General features: G+C 44.9%; 1 protein-coding gene across 1 annotated transcript; it reads right to left on the bottom strand.

Moving 5' to 3' along the window:
- Positions 1 to 6,771: 6,771 nt before the first annotated feature.
- On the bottom strand, positions 6,772 to 21,559 carry ATP5F1A (ATP synthase F1 subunit alpha). The gene is made up of 12 exons (XM_032213237.1): positions 21,371 to 21,559; positions 17,995 to 18,073; positions 15,836 to 16,005; positions 14,826 to 14,999; positions 14,571 to 14,737; positions 14,160 to 14,308; positions 13,851 to 14,002; positions 13,532 to 13,756; positions 10,390 to 10,497; positions 9,248 to 9,392; positions 7,292 to 7,442; positions 6,772 to 7,085 (listed from the first exon to the last, which is right to left on the bottom strand). Exons 1-12 carry the CDS (start codon positions 21,428 to 21,430, stop codon positions 7,004 to 7,006), a joined length of 1,662 nt encoding a protein of 553 aa, XP_032069128.1. The 5' UTR covers positions 21,431 to 21,559; the 3' UTR covers positions 6,772 to 7,003.

Here is a 21,559-nt window from a genome sequence, read left to right as displayed (position 1 = left end):
CTGCGTCATGTCATCGCCTTTTGCAACCTTCTGACAAGCAAAGTCAATGGAAGTGAAGCCAGATTCACTTTGCAACTGTGTCACTCAGGAGTGGGATTCAGCCAGTTCGGTCTGGTTCCAGCGAACTGGATACTAATTTTACATCAGTTTCAAGGACTGGCTGGCCCCGCCCGCCCCTCCCCTCCCAGGAGTCTCCACGTGGCCTGTTTTGGATGCCAGAAAAGTGCAGGGTCCGTGCGGAAGTTCTGAGAGGGTGAAAAACGGGCTTCCAGAAGTTCCAGAAGTCCCAAAATGGAAGGCCTCTGGAGCTCGTTTTCACCCTCCCAGAGGCTCGAGGAAAGCTTCCAGAACCTAGGGAAGACAAAAAAGCCCTCCCCCTCCCACATTGGTGCTGGAGGCGGAGTAGGCCACGCCCACCATGGCCACGCCCACCCAGCAACTAGGCAGAGAACAGGTTGCTAAAAAAAATTAATCCCACCCCTGGTGTCACTAACTTAACAACCGCAGTGATTCACTTCACAACTGTCTCATTTAGCAAGGGAAACCTCGGCTCAATCGTGGATGTGACTCAAGGGCTACCTGTATTCGTAGCCAATGTACCTCTGTTTTACCACATGTCCAAAACATGGAGTATATTCTCTTTTCCTTCTTCTCTAGGTATAGTATGATTTTGATTGCTTATTTAATACCCTGTGACTATCCCTAAGTGTTGTATCTTATGATTCTTGATGAATGCATTTTTTAATGGACACTGAGAGCTTATGGACCGAAGACAAATTCCTTGTGTGTTCCATCACACTTGGCCAATAAAGAATTCCAATTCGAATTCTTTTACCTGGCTCCTGAAATTGTACCAACCATATCCCGGGTGAAAACTATGGAAAGATCTCTTGCATAACTGAGCACGTAGCTGCCAAGGAAGGAAGGAAGGAAGAAAGGAAGGAAGGGGAAAACTCGCTTGCCAGCACATGGAATTTGTCTCTCAATGTTTTGCAGGGTGAGTCAATCAATTCCCGGCCTCACACACTGCTGACTCTGTTCACCTTTTAAGATTTCATAGAATAGAATAACAGAGTTGGAAGGGACCTTGGAGGTCTTCTAGTCCAACCCCCTGCTTAGGCAGGAAACCCTATATCATTTCAGACAAATGGTTATCCAACATGTTCTTAAAAACGTCTAGTGTTGGAGCATTCACAACTTCTGGAGGCAAGTTGTGCCACTGATTAATTGTTCTAACTGTCAGGAAATTTCTCCTTAGTTCTAAGTTGCTTCTCTCCTTGATTAGTTTTCACCCATTGCTTCTTGTCCTGGCCTCAGGTGCCTTGGAGAATAGCTTGACTCCCTCTTCTTTGGGGCAACCTCTGAGATATTGGAACACTGCTATCATGTCTCTCCTGGTCCTTCTTTTCATTAAACTAGACATACCCAGTTCCTGCAACCATTCTTTATATGTTTTAGCCTCCAGTCCCCTAATCATCTTTGTTGCTCTTCTCTGCACTCTTTCTAGAGTCTCCACATCTTTTCTACATGGTGGCGACCAAAACTGAATGCAGTATTCCAAGTATGGCCTTATCAAAGCATTATATAGTCGTATTAACACTTCATGTGATCTTGATTCTATCCCTGTTTATGCAGCCTAGAACTGTGTTGGCTTTTCTGTGCTGGATTTCATGTGGTCATTTCTGAAGCACATGGTCTTTGGCTCATCAATGGACCCTATCAGAAACGACTTGAATGGGAAGGGAGGAATGGTACAGCTGTCCTGAACCCATTGCTGTGAGGAAGCCCCAAATTTGCATTAAGGGCAGAGGTGGTGCAGTGGTTAGAGTGCAGTACTGCAGGCTACTTCAGCTGACTGCTAGCTGCACTTCAAATTTCACCAGGCTCAAGGTTGACTCAGCCTCCCATCCTTCTGAAATCAGTAAAATGAGGACCCAGATTGTTATGGGCAACATGCTGACTCTGTAAATTGCTTAGAGAGCGGAATCGGAAATCCAGTTCAGAATTGGAATCAGAATAGAGCTGGGAGGGACCTTGGAGGTCTTCTAGTCCAGCCCCCTCATCAAACAGGAGACCCTATACCATTTCAAATAAGTGGCTGCCCAGTCTTCTTAAAGACCTTCTGTGATGAAGCACCCAGAACTTTTGGTGGCAAGCTGTTCTACTGGTTAATGGTCCTCCCCGTTAGGAAGTTTCTCTTTAATTCCAGGTTGCTTCTCTCCTTGGTTAGTTTCCATCCATTGTATCTTGTCCTGCCTTCTGGTGCTTTGGAAAATAAATTGACCTCCTCTTCTGTGTGGCAGCCCCTCAAATACTGGAAGACTGCGGTCAGAGGTGGGTTCCTACCAGTTCGCACCTATTCGGTAGAACCAGTTCGTCAAATCTACCGAACCGGTTAGAAGAGGTTCCACCAGTGGACCCGGAAAGCAGGCCACACCTACAGAAGAGGTTCCAAACATTTTTTGAAACCCACCACTGGTCCTTGGATAGGATTATTCTACACTATCATGCTCATATCTATAAACCTCAGTGCCTCTGTGAAAGGTAAGGATGACGGCTGCGTTTGTGGTGCAGTCAGAACATTGCGTGTGTTGAAGCTGTTTTAACGCAAACCAAAGATGCCTTTTAAAAAACAAGTTTAGATCATATTCTTATGCATGCCAGTGCTGTGTGTGAGGTAATTTAAGGTGGTTCTGACAAGTGTCGTCGGCATCTTCATATCCGGTCACATGGGCGGCAAGCCACTCCCATCCGGTCACATGGGCGGCAAGCCACTCCCACAAAGGAGGCCACACCCACAGAGTAGGTTCGAACAATTTTTGAAACCCACCACTGACTGCGGTCAATGCAGTACTGGAGGCTACTACTTCTGCTGACTGCCAGCTGCCTGCAATTTGGCAGATCGAATCCCACCAGGCTCCAGGTTGACTCAGCCTCCCATCCTTCCGAGGTGGGTAAAACGAGGACCCAGATTGTTGGGAGCAACATGCTGACTCTATAAACCACTTGGAGAGGCCTTTAAAAGCAATGAAGTGGTATATAAGTCTAAGGGCTATTGCTATATGAAGTAGGCAGGATGAAGACTTCAGACCCTGAAACATTCATTCCCAGCAGGAGCTGAGTTATAGTGAGCTCTTGACTTACAACAAGTGAGCCCAACGTTTCTGCTGCTAAGTGAGACAGTTGTTGAGTGATGCCCCATTTTACAACCTTTCTTGCCACAGTTGTTAAGTGAATCCCTGCACTTGTTAAATTAGTAACCCTGTTCTGAAGGGTTCCACCACAAAATCGTGCTCGACTAAACCGCGTCCGATTAAACCGCGTCGCTGACATCATCAACAGGGCGACAACAGCGCGGAGACAGAAGCACGCTGTAAACCCTAAACCTAAAATTAACTCTTGTGCGAAGTAGAGGTTGCTGCGACTGGCTATTTCTTCTCGTTCCAGGCTCCGTGGGAATCGCGGATCCCACCCTCCTCGCCAGTCTTGTAAATGGGTTTGCAGGGATCACAGGAGCCATGGAATAGCCAGTAAGATGGAATTTATTATACATAAGCAAGGTGACAGCGATTCGAATTGTAACAGATCGCGCCCCAGTATTTATAAGACATGTAACAACCCAAATAACCAATCAGAGCCAGATACTGCACAGCAACTGCTGCTGCAGTACCTTGGCCAATTAGAGGAGCCTAGCTGCTTCTTGGAGGCTAGCAACAGCTTCTAATGCCCCTAGGCCAATTAGGGCTCAGCAGAGTGGTTGCTGGCCCTTTTCAATGTATCTGAATACACAACATTAACCCCTAAACCTAACCCTAAACCTAACCCTTAACCTAACCCTAATCCTAACCCTTAACCTAACCCTAAACCTAACCCTAACCCTTAACCTAACCCTAACCCTAACCCTAAACCTAACCCTAAACCTAACCCTTACCTTAAGTTGAATCAGCTTGCTTTCAAAGCGCTATTTAAAGCGCCCTTCTTTCTCCGCGCTGGCTGTTGTCGCCCTGTTGATGACGTCAGCGACGCGGTTTAATCGGGCGCGGTTTAGTCGAGCACGGTTTTGGCGCGTCACGGTTCCGAAGTGAATCTGGCTTTCCCCACTGAGCTTGCTAGCCAGATCACCAAAGGTGATGGCATGAACCTGGGATGCCGCCACCATCATAAAGATGAGTTGGTTGCCAAACATCTGGATTTTAGATCACGTGACTGTGGGAACGCTGCAATGATCATGTGAAAAATAGTCACAAATCACATTTTTTCAGTGTCCGTTGTAACTTCGCTCACTAAAAGAAATGGTTTTAAGTTGAGGATACCTTATTAAAGTCAGAAGTAAAACCCCATTATGGTTAGCCTATATGTAAACTAGCTAAATGTGCCTACTAGGTGTTAAATGTGCTATTGTGGTAGAATCCGGAGCTAAAGTGAGGGGAGGATTTAAAAGACTGAGTAGGCTGTAGTAGAGGAGAGGGAGGAATGGCAGAAAGCAGACCTTCCCTAAACCTTGGAACTGCTTATCTAGTTGTTCTGTAGAAAGTGCAATTTGTCTGGGCAGAGTAACAATAAACATACCGTATTTTTCGGAGTATAAGACGCACCTTTTTCCCCCCTCAAAAAATAGGTTGAAAATCTGGGTGTGTCTTATGCACTGAATACAGCATTTTTGGCCTCCCGAAACTCCGCTCCCTTCACCAAAATGGCTGTGCATTGCCTTTAGGAGGCTTTCTGAGAGCTCCTGGGGGCAGGGGAGGGCAGAAATGAGCAACAAATGGGCCAGTTTTTGCTCAATTTTGCCCCCAGAACCCCCAAGAACAGTCTATAAGCCTTCTAATGGCTATCCATGCCCTTTTTTTGACAAAAAACGGGCCCCTTTTCGTGAAAAAATGTGCCTTTCTTGTTTTTGGCCCTCCCACTCCCCAGAAGCACTCTACAAGCCTCCTAAGGGCTATTCCTACCCTTTGGGGGGGGGGGGGAATGGGCCCATTTTCATGAAAAATGGGCCATTTTTGGGATGTTTGCAGTGCAAAAGCTTTTTTTTTTTAAAAAAAATTCCTCTTCAAAACCTTGGTGCATCTTATACTCTGGTAAATACGGTACATTTATCTGTGATTCTGGTTCCTTGCACCTACCTGTAACAGCTACAGAACAAGAATTGGAAGGGACCTTGGGAAGCCTTCTAGTCCAACCTCCTGCTCAAACAGGAGACCATATACTATTCTGGACAAGTGGCTGCCCAATCTCTTCTTAAAAAACCTCAGGTGATGAAACACCCACAACTTCTGGAGGCAAGCTGTTCCGCTGGTTAATTGTTCAGTCAAGAAATTTATCCTACGTTTTAAGTTGGATCTCACCTTGAGTAGTGTTCTGACCTAGGCTCCTCCAGCAGTATGAAGCCAAGACCTCTTCTCGATTAAACCCTTTAATTTACGGTGAATTCCTCTCCAGCAAAGTCCCGACCCAGAGTCTTTCAAGATCATTCAATCACCAACAATTATCAGGCTTGGAGAGTGGCTGGGCTGGTATCTTTCAGACGCCATAATACTTGGCAAGAATGTAGGAATGAATGAATGGTCTCCTGCAAATACCCCTCCCCTTTTCCTCCTTTTTTATTCCCTATGGGAGGGGCCATTCACCATCCACCTGTTGCCTTAATCCCAAGTTGACCCTTGTTCCTTAGCTGTTCCCTTCTCCTGGCAGTTCTGCGCACGCGCACACTGGGAACAGGCTCCAGCTGTTCGTCTGCCTCACTGATGTCTGACTCCGATGGCAGCTGAGAACTGTTGGACGGCCCTGGCCCCCTCTCTGCCTCCAACGCAGAGCCCTCATCAGAGCCTTCCTCAAACTCCAGGACTGGCCCATGTTCCTCCCCAACCTCCTCACTGTCTGACTCCGCTGCCATCTCTGTTGGCGGGTTCCAACTAGTTTTCCTCCATTATGTCTTGTACTACCTTCTGGTGCTTTGGAGAATAGTTTGACTCCCTCTTCTTTGTAGCAGCCCCCTAGATATTTGAATGCTGCTATGTCTTCCCTAGTCCTTCTTTCCATTACACTAGACTCAATTCCTGCAACCGGTTCCACCACAAATCCGCGAAGCCCTTATCCGCGGAGACATAAGCGCGAAGACTAATTCGCGCCGTTCGAAGTGCTAAGAAAAAACGCGATCCTACCGCGATGACATAATCACAGAGGGCAAATCCGCGCATTCCCAAGCACTCAGTACCCTAAACCTAACCCTAAAACAACCCCCTAAACCTAATCCTAACCCTTACCTTAATTGAAATCGGCTTTCTGCCATGGCGCCGTTTTAAAGCGCCCTTCTGTTGCCGCGCTGTTGTCGCGGCGGTGATGATGCGTGGTGATGACGTCGCGGCTTTAGCGATGCGCTTATGTCTCCGCGGATAAGGGCTTCGCGGTTTTGTTGTGCCACGCCTGCAACCGTTCTTTGTATGTTTTAGTCTCCAGAATCCTAATCCTCTTTGTTGCTCTTCTTTGCACTCTTTCTAGAGTCTCCACATCTGTTGTATATTGTGGCAACCAAAGCTGGATGCAGTATTTCAAGTGTAGCCTTACCAGTGCAGTATAAAGTGGTACTAACACTTCACATGATCTTGAGTCTATCCCTCTGTTAATGCAGCCAAGGACTACATTACCACCACCACCCCTCAAAAAAAGCTATAAAGGTTTCTCCAGTACCAATACAAAATATAAAGAAAAATATTTTCATGCTTTGAAGTGCTACAATACTCTAAAAGAAAAGAATCAGAGCAGAGTTGCTATGGTTTGTAAGATTTTATTTGCTATGTGGTTTGTACACAATCCTGCCAGCGGTCAACTAGATCCAGTGAGGACTGTGTCCTCGAGGGCTAGCATGGAACCGTAAGTTCTCAGTGACACCTGTACACTCATCTCACACATATTTTTTTTTAAGTCTTTGGAAAAATGGAACTCAAGCAATACCAGCAGTCAGCGACAGAGGTATCCTGGTGCATGGAACTTTCTGAAAGTTTTATGCTTCAAATGTAGACAGAAAAGTTGTGACAACTTCCTTCAACTTGGCTTCCGTTTGCTCAGAGATCTTCCCTTCGGTCCTGTCAAAAGTAAAAGAAGAAATGAATTTCAACTCTCACCAAAACAAACTGGAAGAGAGGCCTTCTTCAGCCCCTTTCCCACCCCACCATATTCTGCAAAACTTGCAATTGTCAAAATCGCAAATGAATGATTGGTCTACCAGGAAGCAAATATTTTTAGCCTTCGCTCCCTTGGCCAACCTTTTAGGGATCCACATGGACCTTACCTGATTGTGGTGAGCAGGGGCTGCTGGCTGCTTATAATGTGAGCAAGGAAAGCCTGTTCAAACTTAGTGATCTTGCTAGGTTCCAACTTGTCCAGATAGCCTCTGACCCCAGCATAGATAACAGCAACTTGTTCTTCAATGGCCATGGGAACTAAGAGAGAGAGAACATCAAAGTCCAGAGCAGCTCACCACAAAGCACACAAAACTACATCCTTAAATGTGATTGGACGTAAAAGGTTGATACAATGTAAGGCGCAAATAACCAGGGATATTTGTTGAGTTCAAAGCACAGAGTTTATTGCTACCTATACCCAAGAATCTAGTCAACTAACAGTCAAAGCTAAATTGGCACTAGGTAAGGGTCAAGGTAGTTCATAGGGGAGCAGGACTTGGATCTCTTGTGGCAATGCAATGACTCCAAACTGATTACATGCTTAATTCTGCTTTCCAGCTCAGCCTGCTCTTCTCCCACACACATAATGCTCACGAAAGTGATCAAGAGCAGGGCTCACCAACCTTTCAGACCTCAGGGACCACTAAATTAATAATTTTAAATTCCGCAGACCACTAATGTGATCTGCCTAATGACTGGCTGGGTGGGCGTGGCTAGGTGGTCATGTGACTGGGTGGACATGGCCAACTCGATGTCACTCACGTCAAGCAGCGCCTCGCCAACCTCTACTCGCCCCTTCCCTCCCAGGCACTCCTTGCCTGCCCTCCTGGGCTCCTTAGGGCCCCAACAGGGAGCAGTTGCTGGAGCTAAGCAGCCACCATGAGAAAGAGTTGGCAAAACAGCTGAGTTTAAATTGGATCTGACCAAGAAGGAAGCTCAGCAGAAGCAACTAAGGACTACGAGCACAGGCTTTCCAAGCAGAGGGAACACCTGTTGGAGTGCAAGGCCAGGTGTCAGTGCCTGGAGGCTCAGCGGGCAGAGATGGTCAGCCAGTTCCATGATGCAGTCCCACTGGAACGAGGCCCTCCGGCTCTTTGCCACCAGCGGCACTTCCCTCCAGCCTTCGCCCAAAGCCCCTCATTAGGAGGCTAAAGCAGAGCTCAAGTCGGAATTTCTTCCCCCCACTGAATTGCACAAAAAGACCCCGAAGGTGGGAGACTCTCTGCAGCAACATAAGCGTTCATTGTATCCGTCCCAGAGATCGTAGTTTGAGGACCTCTGATTTAGTGCAAAATAAAAAATGCAAATATTTTTTCTGTGGACCACCAAAATTTTCTCATGTACCACCAGTGAATCAGTTGGTAACCGCTGATCAAGAGAGTATCTTACTCTTCATTGACCTCAGTTTTTGTGGCTGATCCCTTGGTCACACGGATACCCAGAAACTGGCTTACATATGTAGCCAGGCTGTGTCTTATTTATAATTGCACAAACCCCACAAGGCAAAAAATCACAATTATTTGAGGTCAAACAACATACTATGCCGGACATAATGGTAGAGAATTGCACAGAAAGGATAAAGATTGCATACAGGTAGCCTTTGACTTACAACCATAACCGTAGCCCAAAACTGCCATACAAGTAAAACAATTAAATGACATTTGCTCCATTTTATGACCTCTTTCCTTATTGCTAGTAATCACTGCAGCTGTTAAGTTAAGGACACGGTTGTTAAGTAAACCTGGCTTCCCCCTTGACGAAGGTCACTAAGAGTGATCCCATGGCCCTGGGGACACTGCAACTGTCATAAATACATGCAAGTTGCCGAGCGACCAAATTTTGGTCATGTGACCATGGTCACGCAACTCTGTTTCTTTCAGTGCCGTTGTAACTTTGAAGAGTCAATAAGCAAATGGTTGTAAGTTGAGGACTACCTGTAAATCAGTGAGATGCCCTCGACATGTTTGCACACTTTCTGTTCCAAAGGATTAAAAAAACAAAAGGAAGTAACGATGACTACAATTCCGAACGGCAACTCGGCACGGGTACCAAGGGACTCTTACCGTATTGTCCTTGTTTAAGCAGCTCAGTCAAACGGACACCACGGTTGAGCAGCTGCTGAGTGGCAGCGTCCAGATCGGATCCAAACTGGGCAAAAGCAGCAACTTCACGGTACTGGGCTAACTCCAGCTTCATGGTTCCGGCCACCTACACAATGGGATGATGCGCTTAGAGAGTTGCAGACGGAACTTTGCACGCGCGATCAGCTTTTAATAGCTGCAACTACCGTGTTTCTCCGAAAATACGACCTACTCAAAAAGTAAATCCTAGCTTGATTTTTACATGTGCGCCCAAAATAAGCCCTAATTAAGGCCCTGCCCACTCTGGTGTACACAGGTAAAAATTAAGCTGGGGTGGGGATAGAGCTGCCCTACTACTTATCTGTAGCCAGGCCTCGCAAACCTCGGCCCATTTCTTTTGCTGCAGTCAGCAAGGCTTTTCCTGAAGGCCTCTAGCCGATAACAGAGCTCTGGATCGATCCAGAGCAGTTATCGGCTGAAGAGGCCTTTTCTAAAGAAATTTCCTGAAGGCCTCTCTAGCCAATTGATCTGGAGCCCTGTTATTGGCTTGCAGAGGCTTTCGGGAAAGCCTTGCTGGCATTGCCAGACGGAGAAGTTCCTGAAGGCTTCTGATAATGAAAAAGAGGCCCGGGGGAGAGGGGGGATGTGCGCAAATGTGTGGTCAGCAGATGCCCCCCCCCAAAAAAAAGACCTGGTGCCGAAACACAGTACTCCTGAATTGCTGATTTAAGTGCCCTTCAGCCGTTCCTAATTTAAAAGTTTGTCCCTCTTGTTCTGGAATGATTACAAAAAACATTGAGAACGTTACATCCTCCTTGCTCAAATTGTTTTTCTGATCTGTCGAAAAGCATCTTATACTTTTATGAAAGCAACTGCTGCAACAAGGGGCATTGCCTGAAATCTGTTTGTCAGAATGTGGATCGTTCTCTTCCTTTGGCTTAACTTCTTTGACTGAGGAACCTTCCCTGAGGTATAAAAAGGCTGGCCCAAAATCATGCTTGGCACCACAATTTTTATACTGCCCCAGTCATAAGACTCTGGGAAACCTGTTTGGAATGTATGTGTTAGGTCTCAAACACATGAAGTGGTTGATGATGGCTTTCCACGACAAGTTTTATACATACCTGCTTCATGGCTCTCGTCTGGGCAGCAGAACCGACACGAGACACAGACAGACCCACGTTAATGGCCGGACGGATACCTTTGTAAAACAGTTCTGTTTCCAGGAAGATCTGCCAGAAAAAGGGATTTAGTTCCTGCCTTTATGATTTTTCTGCACAACAGAAGGTGACAAGCATATTTAATACTTGTTCCTCCTATTTTCCCCACAACAACCCTCTGAAGCAGGTTGGGCTGAGAAGTGACTGGCCCAAAGTCACCCAATCAGCTTTCACAACCAAGCTGGGACTAGAACTGTTCCCTGGGGATTGGCCCAAAATCACCCAGCTGGCTTTCATGCCTGAAGTGGGACTAAAATTCACAGTCTCCCAGTTGCACCAATTATAAGCAAACTGGAGAATGTATTTATCAGGTGCACCACACATACCTCCTAGTTTATGGAATATAGACAACTGTTTAGCTTATAAAATGACCTCTAAGATTAAAGCTTGTATAAAAATAGTGGAGAATCCATGCAATAAAACGGGTCTTTGGGTGTTATGGCATATTGATCAAAGTGTACAATAACAGGACACTATTGTATTTACCATAATGTGGGGTGCTGTATGAAGCATTAAGCTAATCTGTATTTTCCCTACATGGGAAAAATCGCATTGATCCAAGCTATAATGCAATTACTGACAGCAACAATGATGGTTTGAGATGCAAGAATACATACTGAACAATGAGTTTGGTTAACAACCATGGTGTTTGCTTAATCATTGCCTTAATGATTGCAGGGGTGACACCGAAATATAATTGTATGATATTTTATCTATATCTTAAATTATTGTATTCTATTCCAATTCCATTTTAGACTGTATTTTATTCCAATTCCATTTCAAATGGCATTTTATTCCAATTTCATTTTAAGTTGTATTTCATCAAATTCTATTTTATATTGCTTTTATCGAATTTTAGTAATAGTTTGTTTCTGGAACTTTGCACTTTAATATGGCCCAAGGGTTAATCAATAAAGACTCAGTATCAGTGACTGCCTCAATAAAATTGAGTCACTCTTAAGAGTGACCTGCTGACCATCACAACTCACAAATGTAATGGGTAGGTTGTATTACGGTCATAAGCAGGGGTGGGATCCTAACGGCTTTACTACCGGTTCACTGAGTGTGCACGGGCCTGATGCGCGCTGCTCGCACATGCAGTTAAGAGAAAATCGAACTTCCGCATTTAAAACAAGGAAAGGACCAAGGAAAACAGCTGAGGAGCGGCAATTCAATCTGCCACCCGATTAGCTGGTCTTCCGAAGCAGAAATAAAGGTTTGTATAATGCGGTGTGTGTGTGTGTCACACTTTCACAGAAACAGAGAACTGGTTCACTCTCGGCTTGAAGTCAGAGCTAATGATTTGGGCGAACCAGTCAAATACCACCTCTGGTGTTACAAGTTGAGAACTACACTATATTGCCAAAAGTATTTGCTCACCTGCCTTTACTCGCATATGAACTTACTGTAAGTGACATTCCATTCCTAATCCATAGGGTTCAATATGATGTAGGTCCACCCTTTGCAGCTATAACAGCATCAACTCTTCTGGAAAGGCTGTCTACAAGGTTCAGGAGTGTGTTTATGGGGATTTTTGACCATTCTTGTGAGGTCACACACTGATGTTGGACGAGTTTACGTGGCCTACCACTTCGTGGCTGAGTTGCTGTCGTTCCCAAACACTTCCACGTTCTTATAATACAGCTGACAGTTGACTGTGAAATATTTAGAGCAAGGAAATTTCCCCACTGGATTTGTTCCACGCTGGAATTCACTGAGCTCCTGAGAGCAACCTCGTCTTTCACAAATGTTTGTAAAAACAGTCTGCATGCCTAGGTACTTGATTTTATATACCTGTGGTCATGGAAGTGATTGGAACACCTGATTCTGATTATTTGGATGGGTGAGCGAATACTTTTGGCAATATAGTGTATCTGTGTATAAGACAATATGTTGATAGGATGGGTGGTCAGCTGGTACGGACAGAAAAATATGGAGTGTTGTGGATATGAACCAGATTCAACTATACTTTCTTTAAAAATAATAATAACAACACTTAATTTAGGCCTTGCATCATACCAATTCTACTCCAAAAGAGAAGTAGCACAGGATTTAAAAATAACAACAGTGGACCCCAATCGCTCTTCTTACAGTTAAGCCTTGGTTTGCAACACTATTTGAAGTTATCATGGCACACCCCAAAGTGACTTATAACTGTTTTTCATACTTCTGACCATTGCAGCATCCTGAGGTCATGTGATCACCTTTGGTGACCTTCTGACAAGCGAAGACAATGGGGGAAGCCAGATTCGCTTAACACCTTACTAACTTAATACCTGCAGTGATTCACGTAACAATTGTGGCGAGAAAGGTTGTAAAATGGGGCAAAACTCAGTAGCCGTCTTGCTTAGCAACAGAAATATTGGGCTCAATGGTGGTCGTAAGTCAAGGGCTAGCTGTATAAACTGGATTTAGCTACATTTTCTTTAAAAAAAAAACCAATGCTTTTAATTTCTTTGACTTATTATTTCTTACTATATTCCCCTATTGTTGGTTTTGCATAACATTAATACTGTCTATTCCAGGGGTGTCAAACTTGATTTCATTGAGGGCCGCATTAGGATTGTGTTTGAACTCGGGGGCCCAGGGGGGACATGGCCAGCTTGACATCACTTGCGTCGGGGGGCACCTGTGGGAGCCCAGGCACTCTGCCAGAGAAAATGGACTCGAGATCCGTTTTCAGCCGCTACGGCCTTCTGCAGCAAAAACTGAGCTTGGGGGGGCTGTACGCACTCCCCCTGAACTCCATTTTTGCTGGCAAAGGGTTGCAGGAGGCCGTCACGGCTGAAAACGGCGTCTGGGAGGGACGAGCACAGCCCTCCCGAGCTCTGTTTTCGCTGGCCGGCACTGAGGGCTAGTCCCTTGGTTGTTTCCAAGGCGGCACCGCGGGCCACATCTAAGCACCCCACACACTGAATCCAGCCCACAGGCCTTGAGTTTGACACCCCTGGTCTACTCTAAGAGAGAAGTAGTGCAGGTTTTAAAAATAACACCCCTGGGGCTAATCGCCCTTCTTAAGAGGCTCTCGTTTCCCTTGGGATCCTACCTGCCCATCGGTGATGGAGATCACGTTCGTTGGAATGTAGGCCGACACATCACCAGCTTGAGTCTCGATGACTGGGAGAGCGGTCAGGGATCCCCCTCCAAATGCATCGTTCATTTTGGCTGCTCTTTCCAGAAGACGAGAGTGCAGGTAGAACACATCGCCCGGGTACGCCTCACGGCCAGGGGGACGTCGCAGCAAGAGAGACATCTGGCGGTAGGCCACCGCCTGTTGAACAAAAGAGAGCACAGATGCTGTTACTGCCTCAAGGGAGAGCTGGCTCCCTGTCCCCTAAATTCAGAGGCCAGCCCGAGGTTCAAACCTGCTTAGATAAGTCGTCGTAGATGATCAAGGCGTGTTTGCCGTTGTCTCTGAAGTATTCGCCCATGGAACAGCCGGAATAAGGAGCCAAGTACTGGAGAGGGGCAGCATCGGAGGCTGTGGCAGAAACCACGATAGTGTACTTCATGGCATCTGAAACAGAGAGATGACCAAGGTCAATGAAGGTGGAAGCAGCTTAGCCAGGAGAGAAATGCCTACATTCCCCCCAGCCGAAACATCAAGCCTTAAGGCTGCTTTGGGCTGCACATTTTGGCAAGCACAAAGGTTTGGGCGAAGGGAATGCCAGTACCTGCATCAGTCAGCCTCTTCACCAGCTGAGCAACGGTTGATCTCTTCTGACCGATGGCAACGTAGATACAGTACAGTTTCTTCTTCTCATCAGTTCCTTCATTAAATCTTTTCTGGTTAATTATGGTGTCGATAGCAATTGAAGTTTTGCTGCAAATTGAACATGTTAACAGTCAACAACATGTTATTGCCCCAAAGTAACTCAGAGGCCTACAAATTCGGTGTTGAGAAAAAACTGGAAAGGTGAATAATCCCAAAGAGGGTTTCCTACTGTTAATTTTGCATTACTCCATGGAGGTTTTTGAATCAAATGCCCTCAGGTGTATCCCCATGTAAAGACGATTCCAAAAGCTAAGAATTCACAGTAGCCACGATCACTTGGGGATAGGAGAGGATCTCCCATATTTCTTACCCAGTCTGCCTGTCTCCAATGATCAACTCCCGCTGCCCACGGCCAATGGGTACCAGGCTGTCTACTGCCTTGATCCCAGTTTGCATGGGCTCCCGGACAGAGATCCTGGGGATGATTCCAGGAGCCTTCAAGCCAACCCTCCTGCGGAGTTTGGAAGTGATGGGACCCTGTAAAGCAAGGCAACAGAATCATGCTATCACATTAACTCCTCAACAACAGCCCCACCCGTAACAGCAGTCGCCTTTCCACACCGACCTTTCCATCGATGGGATTCCCCAGAGCATCGACCACACGCCCCAGCAGCTCCTCTCCAACGGGCACATCCACAATGGCCCCCGTTCTCTTCACAATGTCTCCTTCCTTAATCAATCTGTCGTTACCGAATACTACCACACCAACATTGTCAGGCTCCAAATTCAGAGACATACCCTAAGAAAAGAGAAAACCCATTTAGGGGGTTTCCACTTAGGAAAACCCATATAGTAAAGATCCCATCGGACATTCCCAAAAAGCATAATTCATACAAATAACAGAAGCAATATGTAATAGGTAGTCCCTGACGTATGACCATAATTGAACCCACAAGTTGGGTTGCAAGTCATGAAAGTTATAAAGCAGGTCAACATGCGCAATTTTACCTTTTTTGTGGCGGTTGTAAAGCAAACCATTGTTACTTTGGGGGGTTATTTTTCTCCCCAGAAAGCGGAGGTAAATGCCACTTTCTAGAAATATCATCATAAATTGCAGTCATGTGACCATGGGACACTGACAATGGCCATAGTGGACACACCACAAATGCCACAACTTCAAATCCAGGCCACAAGTTTCTTTTTCAGGGTCTGCTCTAACTTTTAAGGGGTCACTAAGCACCGATAAAGGAGAATATTGGTAGCTCAGGGTTGAAATGAGGGCTCTGAGTTTGGTTGATTACTTGCAGGTGTTTCATTACTACCAAACGAGGTAATATCATCTGTGTGTTAAGCAACCGGTCATATGTTAAGGACTACCTGTACATTGTAAAATATAAGTGAGCACTGCCATGAGGATATAGTTCCACAAATATTCTGTATATATTGTCAAATGAAAATGTTAATGGTTAGCAATCAGAGATAACCGCTAACACCACCTGATGGATGTGTTGCTTTAAATGGCATTTCCATCACTCATACCCTGCAACATCATTTCACACAATAATACAATGGGCAGAGAAAAACCAAATCATGACAATTAAGTTTTAGTATGCAAATATGGATATGAAGACTGACCTTCAACCCAGACGAGAATTCCACCATTTCTTCTGCTTGAACATTTTTCAAGCCATACACACGGGCAATGCCGTCACCGATGGAAAGCACGCGCCCAGTTTCCTGGAGCTCAGCCGAAATGTCAGCCCCTAGAATACGTTCCTCAAGAATAGAAGATACTTCGGCAGTGCCTGGAAGAATACAGACCAATATTAAGGTGTTTTTTTTAAAAAAAGTAGCCCTGGTTTAAATATCACGTTTTGTAAGTCAAGCAACAGGCAGTTCCGTCCAACAAAGAAAACAAAATAAAAGGTACAAGCTGGAAAAGTTTCTACTGCAGACAAATTTGGAAGTTTCAGAGTGTGCCCTGTTTGCTTTCAAACAACTGTTCTTAAAAAATTTGGAGAACTATAAATTTCGTGGCTCTCAGTCCATGACATCAAGTTAATACAGCTTCAATACAGGTGCAGATTATGCACCTGTATTAAAGCTACATACTTGTACTTGTACTTGACGCCTCTTCACCCATCATGGGTATAGGCGACTTCCATGGAAATTTGACGCCACTGTTTTCGGTCCTGTGCTAGGGTTGTCAGGTGGTGCAGCCAGTCGCTATTATATGATTTTCGGCTAAGATTGAATGGGCACATGACTATATCTTCGGCTTTCTGTTTGAAGTGACGCAGAGTGATTAGACGAACACCTCCTTTTGGCCGTTTCCAGGTCGGACCAGGCTCTGCAAGCAGGGAAATTTTTGGGATTCGATTTTCTGGCATTCTCAATATATGGCCTAGCCAGCGCCAGCGTCTAAGTTCTATAATGGCAGATACATTTTCATTGATATCACATCTTCGGCGGATTTCAGCATTGGATATTCTTTCAGAGTACTTGATTTTCGTAAGTCTACGCAAGCAACGGTTTTGAAATAAGTCCAGTTTGTGTTGATGAGCAACTTTTATTGGCCAGGTTTCACAACCGTATAATAACGTTGGTATGATAGCAGCCTTGTATATACGGACTTTGGTTTTCAGGCGAATGTCTTTCCTAGCCCAGAGTTTCTTGAGTGAGCTCCAGGCAATTGTTGCTTTTTGAATTCTAGCACTTATTTCTGAAGAAACATCTCCATTTCCCGTAATGTTGCTGCCAAGGTAGGTGAAATGATCAACAGCTTCAATTGGTTCATTTTGAATGTGGATGGTTTGGTCGTCTATGTGGTTGCAGCATATCATAAGCTTGGACTTGTTGCCACTAAGGACTAAGCCTAGACTTGCAGCTTCTTTTGCCACTCTATCCACCATGCCTTGTAGTGAATCCAACGAATCTGCGATCAGGGCAATGTCATCGGCGAATGTTAAGTCGGTCAGTATAAAGTTATTTGGGTAGATAATGACTCCTCCCGGTTGATTATCAAGCGCTTTCGACAATATGGCATCCATTCCGATGTTGAATAAAGTTGGTGACAAGATACCACCTTGCCTGACTCCAGAGTTTATAGTGAAAGTGTCACTTTCTTCATTATAGGCTTTTACTTTGCAGGATGTATGGCGATAAAGGGCTGTTATTATGCCACACAGCTTGTTTGGAATTCCGTCTTGATGTAATAACTTCCACAGACTTTCTCTATGAATGCTATCAAAAGCAGCGGTAAAGTCGAGAAAGGCAACGTGAATATGCTACTTGAGATCACTCTCGTTTACACACACACACAATTCCAATTTGGTATTTTCAAGACAGCCAAGTTCTCCGTACAAGACACCTAAATATACAATAAAAGTAAATGTGGGCAAACTGAATCGGGTCCTTAAGCTAATAAATTAGCTTTCTCTCTTAATTCTAAAAAGTTCACAAGTATCTGTAGTACTCAGAATGTATTTTTGCCTTGATTAGCTTTAAGAACTGAAGCACAGTTCTATTCAAACCAGAAATTCAAATAAAGCACAGTTAGTTAAATTCCAGAAAACCATGGAACAATGGTGAACTCAGACATAAATCTAAGTAGCACCCATGGTTTGCAACATGTCAGGGAAAGTCACTTGTTTGAATTGGGCAGCTATAGAAATGGAATGAATGAATGGCAAAATGTCAAATAACTTAAAAGCTGTAAGAGAACCACAATTAATTTAGAGATAAAGCCAGGAGTATTTTTTTTAAATCAAAAGAGAGATTTGCACACTGTTTACCAGTTTTCTGTAGAGTTGTTTGGGAGCCATGGATGTTCCTTGTTCCTACAAATGATGCGCCCAAAACATTACGTGACACCTAAGACAAAGAAAAACCACAGGGTCTTCTATTTGAAATTTAAATCTCATTTTCCTTGCAAACTTTTGAGTTAAAAGTTATCATTTATGACCAGAAATGATCTTTACTGGAATACATTATTTATATTTATATATATTATTTATTTATATTATTTATATACAAAATTGCAAAATAGGGAGTACTGAATAGATACTGTTTACTTAGGCATCAGCAACCAGCAATACAGAAAATGAACCTGAATACTACTTTAAAAATAATTGGAAGAGGGCTCTGTAGGATACAAATATCACTCTCCAGCTCTTTAAAGCAGCTGAGTGTATTATGAGGCTCATCTGTTTGCCATGGATACCAGAGGAAAATGTGAGGTGCTTTTAAAGAGTGGCGTTCAATTAGGGTCTCTCTCCAAAGCCCTTTTTAGGAACCAGAACAGATGAAAGGTGTATGATTTGAAAAGCATTTAATTCTATCTCATTTCTGCAAAAGCTTGGGATTAAAGCTTTAAGGTAAATTATTTCAAAAGGCTGCTCACTTACAATCCTCATCTGGCAACAGCTTATTCATAGCCCTCATTCTCTAGTAATGTCCAAACAGGAATCTTAAGGGTATCTGTGTCTAAAATCTAAAGTGTACCTGGACACAGGAAATCCCATTAAAATACATCCCAAACATTTGCTGCCACTTTTAACAATTTCAGAAACAGTGGGGTTTTTTTAGAGACAAACCATCAATTCAATATACTATGTATTGGATTTGGACTAGACCAGTGGTTCTCAATCTGTGGTTGGCAGATTTGAGAGGCAGCGATGTCAACACATAAGGTGAGGATGTCAAAATCACAACATCATGGTAGTGTCACGTGATGTATCAAGACTCCCCCCCCTTCGCTAAAATGGGCATGGGCGTGGCCAGCACATGACAAAACGTGGCCTACGGGCTGGGAGTTTGACAGCCCTGACATAAGGGGATCCACAAAGACTTGATGCAGTCTAGTGCTTTAAATGGGTTAAGTCTTTGTGGTCCGTGGAAACAAAAGGTATTTAAAGAGGGTCTGTGATGAAGAAATGGTTGAGAACCACTGGACTAGACAATACTGCAATGACTGGAAAAAGTAAGGACAGACTCACAGACTTTCAAGCCATGGCACACATGAAGGAATGCCTCTAATACAGGTAGTCCTCGATTTACAAGAGTTCATTTAGCGACCGTTCAAAGTTTAAACAGCACTGAAAAGTGACTTATGACCATTTTTCAAACTTACCACCTTTGTAGCATGTGATCAAAATTCAGATCTTGGCAACTGGTTCATACTTATTATGACTGTTACTGCGTGCCAAGGTCATGCAATCTCCTTTTGCAACCTTTTGCCAAGCAAAATCAATGGGGAAACCAGATTCACTTTGCAACCCATGTTAGCTAACTCTGCAATGCAATTGCAGTGATTCCATGCAATGAATAACCAATTTCATTGTATTTAAGTACAATGACAATAAAGATTATGCTTATATTCACTTAACTTCAGGAAGAAAGTTCATAAAATGAGGCAGATCTCACTTAACAACGGAAATTTGGGGCTCATAAGTTGAGGACTACTGTAAAACCCTACAAGAACTTACTAAATTTTAGCAGCAAAGTCATTGCTGCAAATACTGCATAATCAAAACTGCACAAAATGATGCACCGAGGTTTTTTTTTCTAAAAAGGCTTATAATTCTCTTCAATAAAGATTTAAGCCAAGGCTTGCAGCTCTCCACTTCCAGATTTTGAAACAAAAGGAGCAAATGCCTAGTGAGGCCTGCAAAACTGGCCTTTCAGGGCAGACAGCAAGAGAACAAGCCTGCAGTGCAGAAATGTCCCCGGGGTGCAAACAAAAATAAAATCTTTTAACTCATTGGAAAAAAGGGGTTGTAGATGATCCATAGATACATGCAGTTCTCAACTTACAACAGCTCATTTAGTGACCGTTCAAAGTTACAACGGCACTGAAAAGGGGGATTTATGACTGTTTTTCACACCAATGACCTTTGCAGCATCCCCATGGTCACAGGATCCAAATTCAGACAGGTGTCACCTGTTTCCCATTTATGATGGTGACGGTGTCCCAGGGGGGTCACACAATCCCCATTTGTGACCTTCAGACAAGCCAAGTCAATGGGGGAATCCAGATTCACTTAACCCTGTTACTAACTTAACAAATACCATGATTCACTTAACAACCATGGCAAGGAAAGTCACAAAGCTCACTTAACACGTTTCAACTTAGCAACTATCTCTTCCCACTTAGGACTATAACCATGTTGCTTGTATAGCTTTACAATTTATATTGTTGTTTCCCAGTATGTGATTGCTTATTAGTAACCTATGACTATCACTAAGTGTTGAATCTTCTGATTCTTGATGAATGTATTTTATTTTATTTTTCTTTATGTGCATTGAGAGCATATGCACCAAAGACAAATTCCTTGGGTGTCCAATCACACTTGGACAATAAAGAATTCTGTTCCATTCCATGTTTTCTATTCTATTCTCTCTTCTCTAATTTATTCTATTCTAATTCCTATTTCATCCTATGCTCTCTTCTATTCTAATTCCTATTTCATTCTATTCTATATTCTATTCTAGTTCTTATTTCATTCTATTCTCTATTTTATTCTCCTCTCATTCCTATTTCATTCTATTCTATTCTTAAATCCGTTGTGGTCGTAACTCGAGGACTACCTGTAATGAATGGCCGCAGGAGCAGCAGCTTCTCTTGCGAGAAAACCTCCAAGGTCATAAAACGCATCCGGGTGGTGTTGGGGCTGGTACAACCCCTTCCCACGCCCCCATCCAAGCCCTCCTCCATCCAGGTAGCCGGGAACACACCACCCATCATCCACATCCAGAAATCGAAAGCGTCCCAGTCAGCCCCATTGATGATGACCTTCCTCTGACAAGCCGCGTCTCCCCGACCCCACCCCAGAAAAGGCGCCGGGGTTTAAACGGCCTCCGGCCTCGCTTCTCGACCGCGTCAAACGGCCTGAGTCCTTCCTTGTCCGGGCCCCCCGGATGCAGAGAGGAGCCTGGAAGAGGGATGACCTTCCCGGGGTCACCGCCAGGCCGACATAAAGGCCTCGCCCTGGGCGTGAAGCGAGGCTGAGAAGCGGCGAGACCCGCAAGAAAGGACCGGAGGGGGAAGGCCCCGAGAGGCTCCGGGAAGCCACGGAGGGCGCCGCCGCGTCAATGTCACCGCCAGGCCAGAGCCCAAGATGGCGGCGTCTGCTGAATCAAGACCGGCCCTTCTCCCGCGTTCTCGCTCACCAAGCCGGCTTGGCGGGGCAGGGCCCGGGCGAGCGCGGCCACTACGCGCACGGACAGCATCGTCGAGGGGAGCCGGGCAGAGGAAGAGACGACGCGGCTTCTGGCTGTCGCTGCACCCGCGGCTGCCTCAGGCTGGCGCTGAGGGAGAAAGCAAAATGGCCGCAGCTCCGCCCCCTCCGGTGGGAGGCG

Source organism: Thamnophis elegans, chromosome 3, assembly GCF_009769535.1.
Source record: "Thamnophis elegans isolate rThaEle1 chromosome 3, rThaEle1.pri, whole genome shotgun sequence".
Taxonomy (NCBI): domain Eukaryota; kingdom Metazoa; phylum Chordata; class Lepidosauria; order Squamata; family Colubridae; genus Thamnophis; species Thamnophis elegans.
Note: the sequence above shows the minus strand (reverse complement) of the source record. Positions and strands in the feature narration are given on the sequence as shown.